The 10,595-nt window shown below is 37.0% G+C and overlaps 1 protein-coding gene across 1 annotated transcript; it reads left to right on the top strand.

Annotated features, from left to right (window-relative positions):
- Positions 1-1,989: 1,989 nt before the first annotated feature.
- On the top strand, positions 1,990-4,179 carry MAPR2 (membrane-associated progesterone binding protein 2). Its single transcript, XM_089150004.1, has one exon. The coding sequence runs from the start codon at positions 2,058-2,060 to the stop codon at positions 2,355-2,357; it is 300 nt and encodes a 99-aa protein (XP_089006130.1). The 5' UTR covers positions 1,990-2,057; the 3' UTR covers positions 2,358-4,179.
- The last annotated feature ends 6,416 nt before the right edge of the window (positions 4,180-10,595 follow it).

Raw genomic sequence — 10,595 nt, 5'->3', positions numbered from 1 at the left:
GTTTATTACTAAAAGAGGGTCACCGTGGGGGAGCAGTACACCTTTCTACCGTATATTTTGTTTGGGTTTATGTGATACCTATTTGGTTTAATTTCTAAATTATTTTATTAGTTTTTTTTATGTGAATTTTACACAAATATATGGTGAAAAAGTGTCGGAGGGGGGGGGTTGTTGGGGTTGTTGGGGGCGGTTTTTTTTTGTTGCCCAGGGGGGGGGGGGGGGGGGGGGGGGTTCCTCTTCTTTAACATATGTTAAGACAACATCTAAGCACCAATAAGGTGGACTGAAGATGGGTCTCCCTCCTGGATGTATAGTGAAGGATGTAATAAATACAATTCTCTATCCTAGCAATGTTGCACTCAATAAAAAGTCCGAACATTGTGTGCGGGGGGGTCCCCCACCCCCTCTTTTTTTTTTTTTAAAAAAGCTCTCTATCCTGTAAATAGAATCTCAAGGGACAAACGAGTTTTCTCTTGGGCACTTGTTGTTTGGAGGTAATACCTTTAAAACTGGCCAAACCGAAGCCAAACCGAGTCCGGTTCTTGTATTTTGATTGTGTTCCCTTCAGTCTTTCCTTCACAAAATAAAATATTAAATGTAATTAATTTTTTTTTGTATTGTTTAAATGTACCTAATGATCCATGTTTCGGTGTTTGAGGCGTTGAGACTTGAGTTTGAGTATGGGTTGGGTGTTCCGTTTACCGTTTAAGTTTTAAGTTTTAACTTTTTAATTTTCAAATTTCATTTAGTTTTATTATTTTAAAATTTAAAATTCTTAATTGATAACTCTAAACTCTTAAGTCTTAATCTTAATCATTAACATTTTAATTTTTAAATTTCATTTAGTTTTATTATTTTAAAACTTAAAAGTCTTAATTGATAACTCTTAACTTTTACAAATTCAATTTAATTGGGTGAAAATTGTGTGGTTGGTTTACACATGATAGAAAGTCTAAATTCTTTATTTTTTGAGGGTGGAGGGTGGTTTGGATCAGCTAATGCCATCACTTATCGTTGGATCTACTTGGAGTCGTCATCCTCTATATTTTGTGTTTTGTGTGTGGGGCTGGATTTGAGTTGAGGTAAATTTTCATTTGATTTTAATTTAGTCCAAACCGTCGGCCAAAGCTCAATCTAAATCCTTAGGTTTCAAATCGAAAATCTCACCAAACCGACAAATAGCAGTAACCGTTTTCTTTTGGCATGGCATGGCATCTGGCACACATTGACTAGCTTTTAGTGACCCTTTTCACCAAAAAAAAAGAAAGGAAAAGAAAAAAAAAAACTTAGTGACCCCGGGCATGCACTCTTAACACATGACATAAAATGGTTTTAGACAGTAGATTCTATAATTAAGATACTTATTTTGATTTGTTCCTGTACAAGGCTCTTTTTATGTATAAGAATGTAAAATATTATATATGTCATCAGCAAGGATCAACCCACAACAGTGGGATCATTTTCGTCTTCGCATTTTTTTTCTTCTAATCGGTCTATTTTCAAGAAGTATGGCTATACAGCCTATACTTCATCTAACATTTAAAATTAAACCAGCCCACACAGCAAGGTTTAAAGTATCTCAAAATATCATACTATACTAATTGATATGTATCCATATTTGACAAAATCAATACGATACATCTTGATATGTCTCTCTATTGAATTACACTAAAATGATACAATATTTGACACAGGACGATACGTCTTTTAAAATCATCTGACCGATACAATACTCGAGACCCATACCAATGGGGAACGGCGAGGATCTGAATCCCAGATTCCAACAGCTCGTGCCACTCTGTACAAATTTTGTTTGAATGAAAGGAAGACACCGACATTCCACGCTATTTACCTCCAGTCTACCGGCCAACCTACCGGCCAACAGCTATAGATTACAGAAATTTTGAAATGAATTTCCTGATTTACCCCTGATCCTCTCTCTCTCCATGGGGCCTCACTCCCGTGGCCTTAAAATGCCTTGGTCGGACCTTTTTGTCGCTCGCTCTCAGTAGATTTCAGATTATTATTGAATCGCAGCTTGAACAACCAATCCGAAAATGGAGCTAACAGAGCAGCAGCTTAAACAATTCGATGGTTCTGACCCAAGCAAGCCCATATACGTAGCAATCAAGGGGAGAATCTTTGACGTCTCCTCTGCCAAGAACTTCTATGGTCCTGGCGGTTCCTACTGTATGTTTGCCGGCAAAGATGCGAGTCGAGCTCTGGCCAAGATGAGCAAGAACGAAGAAGACGTCTGCGCTTCTCTTGATGGTCTCTCTGAGAAAGAGACGGGTGTCCTCAACGATTGGGAGAAAAAGTTCGAAGCTAAGTACTCTGTTGTAGGTCGCGTTGCTTAGTCTTCATTAAATAGATTGTGTGTTTCTGGGTTTCTGTTTGTTTCGTCAAAAGGGTCTTTCGTGTTTTGTGGTTGATGACGATGGTGATGACTGTAGCTATGGGGATTGTGGTAATGATAAATAAATGATGGTTGTGTGGCGAATTTGGATTTTACTACTCTTACAGATGCCCTGGGAAACAGCAAAAGCGATTGTTATCTTGACTTTTTCTCTTATAATACTATAACTGATGATGGTTTGCTGCTAAGGGTTTTGGATTTTGTGATATTTTAGCTAGTCTGCAGGTGAGATGTGTTAGGGTTATACCTCAACAAGATGTGTTATTTTATTTTATCTGTGTTTCTGATATTTGGGATCAATTTGGCTTCACTGTAATGAATGATTTAGGGCAAATCAAGAGCCCATGCAATTTTAGCGACCAAATGTGGTACATTGGGTTGGTGAAAATTTACGGATTTCTGTTTGTTTACTTGTGAGATTTACAGAAACGAAACGAGAGTTTCTGTATCAGCTTAGAAATAAAGGTGATTGTCTTTGTCTAACTTGTAAGAAAAATGGGTTGGTGAGGGTGCAAAGTTTTTGTCAAGATGGGGGTCACCTGAATAACAATTAGTTTTGGTACTCGATATGAAAGGACACCTAACCTTTTAACTTTTCTTTACTGACAAGGAACCATAGGAAAATGGAATATGGTTTGATGAGATTCTTGGATTTTGGGAAGCACTTCAGGATGGGTGTTGTGTTGATGGTTACATTTGTTGACAGTGCATGTTGAGCTGCAGATTCAGAGATGTCTGAGAAGAATACAAGAGATTATATCTCTGACCTCTGTGGTTTACATGATTATATGATGCCATTTTGTTTTTGTTTTGACTGGATTATCTTCTTTAAGAAGTAGATTACCAAACCTTTAGCAACTTTACCTTGAATCTTACACCAGTCATTTTTTCTAGCCATGTTTTCTTACTGGGGTGTCTTTTCTTGATAAGATCCAACTGAGAAACTCTTATTTGATGTGCCATAATTCCTTGGGAATATTTTTTGCTTGTGCATTTAGAATGGTAATAATTTTTTGTCTTTGTTACTGTTGTCTGGTGCACTCATCTAATTATAATTGAAGTATTTCAGATCAAATAAATTTGTTATCATGAGTTGAATCATTAGATTTAAAGAGTTAATAGACCTAAACCTGTGATCAGAGTCATCAAAGCATCAAGTCAGATGCTATGAAGCCTAATTCTGCCAAAGAATCAAATGGCTCGCTCTTCTCACCTTTTAACACATTTCTAGATGACCAGGCACGAATGATGCATATTTATATTGCTTTTGTTGTCCATTACTCTTAACAGATGTGTTAATAGTGTAGACAAAACTCTCAAAGAGCACTGTGAAATACCTGTGGAAGGAGTTATTTGTTTCATCTTCAATCCAAAGGTGTCATGTTCTTGGTGGAAATATTGTTCAACAAAAAGCATTGTGTATTGTGATAGATTTGGCATAAAAGATATAACACATTCCTGTCAACCATTCATCTAATGTTGCCTTTGCTGACAAATTTGATCAGTCCGGCTATTGTTTCATTTATGATAGTATCATTTCCTATGAACAAGAATGACCCAGCTAAGCTTTGCTATACAAAACAAGTCCTTTAGTCTGGATTTGCATTTTGCATGTAAAGCTGGTTAATTAATAAGCAGTAATTTTAGGAAGAAGTTGATTCCCTACCTTCCTGGTGGGTGGTAGTACCAAGTTAACCTCTTATGTGATACCGCAACTTTTGGTGGAAGGGTGTAAAACAGAAGATCTTGTTGAGATAAACTCAGTAACTTTTAAGCTTATATTACAGTCAATTTAGCAAAACCAAACTGATGGATGATAAAGGAAGAGGGGGGGGGGGGTTGGGGGGTGAGGTGTTTGGTATGGAGAGGAGAGTATGATTCCTGAACAACATATGGGTATTGCTACCCCTTTGTTCAATATCAAGTGTGCTAATATATTGGTTATCTTTCTGCTGGAATGAGCAGTTAACTTGCAGGAGAATGCATTTCTCTACTTTGCCTTCAGATATCCCCCACTTATATCTCTGTGGAGAGTGGGAGCACCATCAAATAGCTCCTACAATGATGTCAATTCCAGACTCTGATAAATATCCACGGACTCTGATAAATTTCCAGAGTCTGCATTCCAGACTAGTCTACTCCTTATTCTCAACCCCAAGAGACCATGAATGATTTCATCTGAATAGCTTCTGATTAATAGCAAATTAGTACACTAAAATGTTTCTGTAATGAGTTTGTTTAATGGACTTAAAATGTAAATTCATGAGCACATCAAATACTGTTTAGATGTGGACTAATAAGTTAATGGACAGAGCAAAATCACCTTTTCTGTGATCGCGACATCAGGGGTTAATGATCGAAATTTTCTATATACTTTCGTTTTTTATTCGTTTTGAGAGATCTCTGCTGTATCTTTTTCCATTATATTGTGAATCATCTTCAGCTTTACCCTTTAACATAGTACATCATATTGATTTAAGAATCATATCAAACCTGTGCTCCATTTTTGCTGTATTTCATTTGTCTTCATATTTATTTGGTATTTGTCTCAACAATTTATTTGAGCAGTAGAAACTAAAACAGAGAGGATATCATTGTTTCTAGACCAAAACAAGAACACTAGCATTCACAGTGAAGTTGATTTGTACCATGTTAGAAGGCAAGAAAAGGTGTAATTCCTCAACTCTCAGAACAGGGAAGTGGATCAGAGTAAGTGGCTGTTTCTAGTCAAAGTATAGCTCCATAGGACATTTCTCACATTAATAACCTGTTTCATATATGTGAGGAGGCTAAGGAATCAAGTGATCTGAAAGTTTTTTTACACTAGAATCTAGATTATATGAGAAGAGGATGCAGCAAGTAGGTTAGTGAAAGTTTGACACTGCGAATTTGAAGAATAAGTAGGCATAGAGCTATAGTCAAGAGGATAAAGCCCGCTTGGGTTATAGAGTGAAATTGCTTGGGTGCTGCACATTGGTCGATCGACTCTCAACCGTTCGCAGCACAGTGCTGCGCATTAATTGTGCAGCACTGAAGTCAGCTCGTTATAGGGACCTGATTACAACTTCCTTAAAAGCCAAATAATTTCATAGATTTTACAAAAAAAGAAGAAAAACCACTCATAGTCATAGATCTTTCAAAACTCTTTATAAATAAAGATGGTTTGACTTATTCGAACTCTCATTTCCAAACCAAATGTCAAGCAAAGATGGGAATTGTGTCCTACCCATCGACCCTGAATGCTAAGGTCTACCACTTAAGAAGTTAGATATATAATGTATGAGTAGGTCTTTTAAATGAAGCCTATGGAACAATCTTCTTGTTATAATTTCAGCTTAGAATAAGTATCAAATTTGGTAAGCTTCATTTTGTATTAATATTTGAGTTTCATCAGATGGAATTTTCATAATTATAGCATCATACTAAACCCTTATGTAAGAATTTCCGCCACTCACTTTAAGCTAAAGTTGATCGAAATGAAAATGAAATTCACCATATTATGGATTAATCATGTATTCTGGTGAGGATGGAAAGGTTTTCTTGCAAGTTTTACATTCAAATCTGTTTTTTTTTTCCACTCACTTTAAGCTAAAGTTGATCGAAACTCGATCAGTTTTAGCTTTCACAATGAATTCCTTTCCCAACTCAGCTTCTGAATATTCCAATTTACTTCTCTTATTGTTACACTTTACTAAATTATTTTTAATCTCTTTTTATTTACAAATAATATCCTTGTACATCGATGAAATCTCATATTTTTCTGAAGACCAAGGTAAGCTCAAAACCTTAGGTATGGAAAGGGACGTTTTCAAGTTTGTATGGAAAAACCATGGCATCTGTTGTACTCTTGTTTTATGTTTTGCTTTATGCTCATATTTGTGGTTGTTTGATACTCTGAATGAAAATATGAAGTAGCAAGCAAGCATGGAAGGGCAAGGCAATGCAAATATGAATGGGGAAAATTTAGATTTTGTTGCAATAGGGGGAGATTAATAGGGCACACCTAGTGATGATCAGGAAGTAGAACACCTATTGAGGAAGAATAGATACCTTCAACAGACTACACAACAAATCCAAGAGCTTGAAGCGTAAGTTTTATCACTGAGTCTATGTGGATTACAGCTTTAGTAACAAATTTCTTATTCTGTGTTTTTCTTTAAATCCCTTATAGCCTTTTCAAGAATCGCTCGCATCCAGATGAGAAGCAAAGGTTGGAACTTAATAAGATGCATAGCATGGAAACTAGATAAGTTTTGGTTTTAGAACCATCATGCTCAAATGGAGGTAAACTATTGCATGCTCTATCTATTATCTCTCTAATTTTTCTCCTTTTAGTTTTCAATGTTAGTCTGGTGTCATTTGGTGATGGCATGAATGAACAATACTCAAATTAGGAGTATCACAAAAATGAGATTGCAAATTTGAAGACGAAAGATCGTAAGTCAACTATATATTTTATGGAGCCTCGTGCTCCTAGGATTCCAAAACCCCTCCAAAATTGGTTGGTGGAACTGTCGGCACTCTGGCAACAATAAAGAAAAGAAGGGGTGTTCGCTTTAGAGGTGCCCCCAAGCTGGATCCCAAAAGCTCCTTCCAAGATGTCCTTGTTGCAAAGGGGAAGGGGTAGGCTGCCCACTTGGCTAGGCTTAAAGAGCAAAGGAAGCACCAAGATGGGGGTTGGGTCAAGGGAGTAAGAGATTTTGGGGGGGGGGGTAGGACAGGAAGAGAAAAATGGGACTGAGAAGAAGGGCGAGGGTTAATAGAGATGGACCAACGTTCAAGTTGAGGGGAGTGGGCCAGAGGAAGAGAGATGGGCCAAAGGGAAGTTAGGGGAAGAAGGGGGAGAAAGAGAGCCAAATGAGGGGTGGGCTGAGGAAATCATTCAACGAGAATAGGTGAGGCAAAGAAGGTGCAATAGAAGGGGGAGAAATAAGAGAAGAGGGAGAGGAGATCAAAACGGGAAGACGGAGAGAAGGAAGAGAGGAGACTCTGGCAATGGAGGATCACAGAAGGGGAAGGACACAAAGGCAATGGTAGGGGATTGTAGGGAGAAGAAGAGAGACTACAGGACTAGGGAAGGTGGAAAAGGAAGTAAGTTCACAAGACGACCAAGGGACACAGAGGGCCAGGGAGAAACAGTGTAGCAATAGGCTAGGAGGTGATAGGCAGAGCATGGGAAAAGTAGGTTCAAGGGCATGCCCTTATATTATCTTTCTAATTTTTGGTCCTTCTTAGTTTTCGATGTTAGTTTTATGCAATTTTATGATTGCATAAAAGGACAATGCCTCGAACAAGGAGTATCACAAAAATGAGGATGCAAGTCCGAAGCCTTGTGCTCTTTGGATTCCAAAACAACCCTTCATGACCTGGTGGTACTTTAGCGACGACAAAGAGGAGGAGAATGGGTGTCCAATTCAGAGGTGCCACGAGGCTCGATCACAGAAGCTCGAAGAGAAGTGGGCGGAAGAGAAGTTAGGGTTAAGAAGGGGGGAGGAAAGGATATCATTGCCTAGATCAGAACAAGAACATTGGCATTCACAGTGAACTTGATGTATACAATGTAACAGGTAAGAATAGGTATGATTCCTCAACTGTCATAATAGAGAAAATGGACAAGGATCAACGCATGTTTCTAGTCAAATTAAGTAAATCTCTACCAGAGATTTCCACACATTAATAACTTGTCTCCTACATTTGAGGAGGCTAAGGAATCCAAGTGATCTAAAAGTTCTTGATACTAGCTTATATGAGAAGTTGGTAAAAGATTGGGACTGTTAAAATGGAAGGATATGCAGGTACAGAGTGACAGTCAAGGGGATGAACCCCTCTCTTGATACTGGATTATAGAGGCTTGAAACCTAATTACACCTAATCTTTCAATCACCATCTCTTTTACCCAAGGAGTAGAGACTGAAATCTAGTGTGCTCATCCACTTGTTAGCCAAGTTTGATTGTAATGTTATATGTTTCTCAATTTGTAATAAACTTGTCAAGATGACTTTGTTGATCACCCAACACAACTCAAATATCTGATTCTTGATAACTCTATTCATGACCAAAATTTGAAATATGAAACTTTTGCTTGCAAGTTGGGTTTGTGATTTGTTAATGAAACCAAAGTGGTGCTCATTCAATCTGTCCTCCAATCTTCTTAACCTTTACTAGTGCGGCATCTTCTCAATCCCCAAATCCATCATCCAGTCTATAGAATCCCTTTTTAGAACTCCGTTTCAAAAAGAGCCGATTAAAAAATAGTTGTTGGGCTTAAGTCAGAATTTGATGGAAATTCTGTCTGGCACTCTTATGACCCGACAAACGTCCACTGTAGCACATAGTGCATCCTAAGATGCATATAGAGACTTGATTGGGTTTTTGGTATTTCTAGCCAATCCTAAGCCTTATACACTCTTCTAATATATCTTAGGTCAATCTAGTGATATGATATGTGTATAATTTATTGCGATTACATATGAGTGCATGTGGAGATGTCCTAAGTCCTGAATTTATCTAAATCTTGATATTGACTTGGTTTTTGCATCTTCTTGTGCTTTGATCTTGATGCTCATGAGTCTTCTTGCACTCCATTTTTCATTGCTCATCTTTGACTTAGACTTTATATCCATCTTAGTTTGGTTTTGGTCTTGGCCTTGACTTGAACTTAGACATTTGGCATTGAGTTGAATTATGTCTACTTGTTCTCATATTAAACTAAACAAACACAACTCAAAATAACCATTAATAATTCATGCTTGTTATCATCAAAATAAATAGAGACGATGTGACAATACTGACATTACATTTTTCATTAGGATTTTCCTCCTAAATTTATAGTAAAGAAATGTAAGAGAAAGACAATTCTCTCGGACCTTATATCAAATCCCCCAAGTTTTGATCATGAAATTAATTTAGAAGGTGTGAATCCCTCCACAGAACACCGATTAAATTTAGTGTTGTATTTTAACTGAAATGTAGGCTTTGTTTTTAAATCCTAATTCCTAATACATTGCACACTTTTCAAAACTTCTTGTGAAGAAAAATAATTTGACTTGTTGGAACTCCACCTACCAAAAGTTAAATAAAGAAGGAAAGTCGTCTACCCATCCACTCTAAATACTTAGCTCCATCGGATGAGTTGGATTATATTCAAATTTTGTGCCATATTTATTAAAATATAACGTGTGATAAGTAGAACCCACATGCTTATTTACACGTCCTTTTATATAGTTCTATAAAAAATTGGCATCTTTTTTTTTTGGAAAACTAAAAATTTGTTCATCCATTGACTCTGAATACATAAATGACAATGACATATACATGAGATAATGTAATTAAATGATAGATTATTTTGTTTTATTATCTTATTCTCATAACCTCAGTTCAAAATTAATTTTAATTGTATTTAGTCTTACTTTGTTCCTTTTCTAGTTCGTGAAGGAAACTTTAGCTTCTATTTTACCTTACTTTAAGTGTTATTTTCGATGTGTTCGAGGTCGGGTGGATTCCAAGATCTTTTTTTCGCGTCTGCTATTTATGACCTTATTAGCAAGTTGATTTTAAGAGCAACTTTACACCACTTATGGTGGAAGTGATATCTGAAGATACCAAATATAATAATGTATCTCATATAATCATTGATATATTTTATACAATTCCCTAGCGGGACAATCCTCCCCGCCCGCTGCCGGTGAACTTTTGAAGGAACTTTTTCCCGTGGTCCCGTTTTGGGCGCGGGGGCCGCGGGGTGCCTTTTCCCTAGTGAGAACCTTTATTTTTGTATTTTTTTTTTTGAAAACAAATAAATTGTTTAAAAGACCGCATAGGGTACCCGGCGGCTCATACACACCGTTGCCCTAAACATATTATTATTTTTGTGTAGAAAAGCATATTATTTATGATCCTACCAGAAAAGAACATATTTTTTTGTAACAGGTCAAAACCTTGGAAAACACAAAAGGCACCCATGAAGGGGACAAATGGGATCAGATAATGGTAGATCAACGCTCAAAGGAAGATCCAATGAATAGTTTGAATGTTTTTTTTGGTGTCCCAGGTTCATTCGGGCCAGTTTGTGCCTACCTTAATTATATCCTCAAAGTAAAGCTTTATCGTCAGTAAGAGTCGAAACCCATATCTCTGCACTGATAAATATGAATTTCACTATTCCACCAATCTTGATCTT

The sequence above is a fragment of the Hakea prostrata genome, chromosome 3, assembly GCF_041222555.1.
Source record: "Hakea prostrata isolate BN-2017 chromosome 3, UWA_Hpros_2, whole genome shotgun sequence".
In the NCBI taxonomy this organism is placed as follows: Eukaryota; Viridiplantae; Streptophyta; class Magnoliopsida; order Proteales; family Proteaceae; genus Hakea; species Hakea prostrata.
Note: the sequence above shows the minus strand (reverse complement) of the source record. Positions and strands in the feature narration are given on the sequence as shown.

Coding starts and splice junctions, on each gene's coding strand:
- MAPR2 (XM_089150004.1), top strand. CDS start 2,058: ATGGAGCTAACAGAGCAGCAGCTTAAACAATTCGATGGTTCTGACCCA.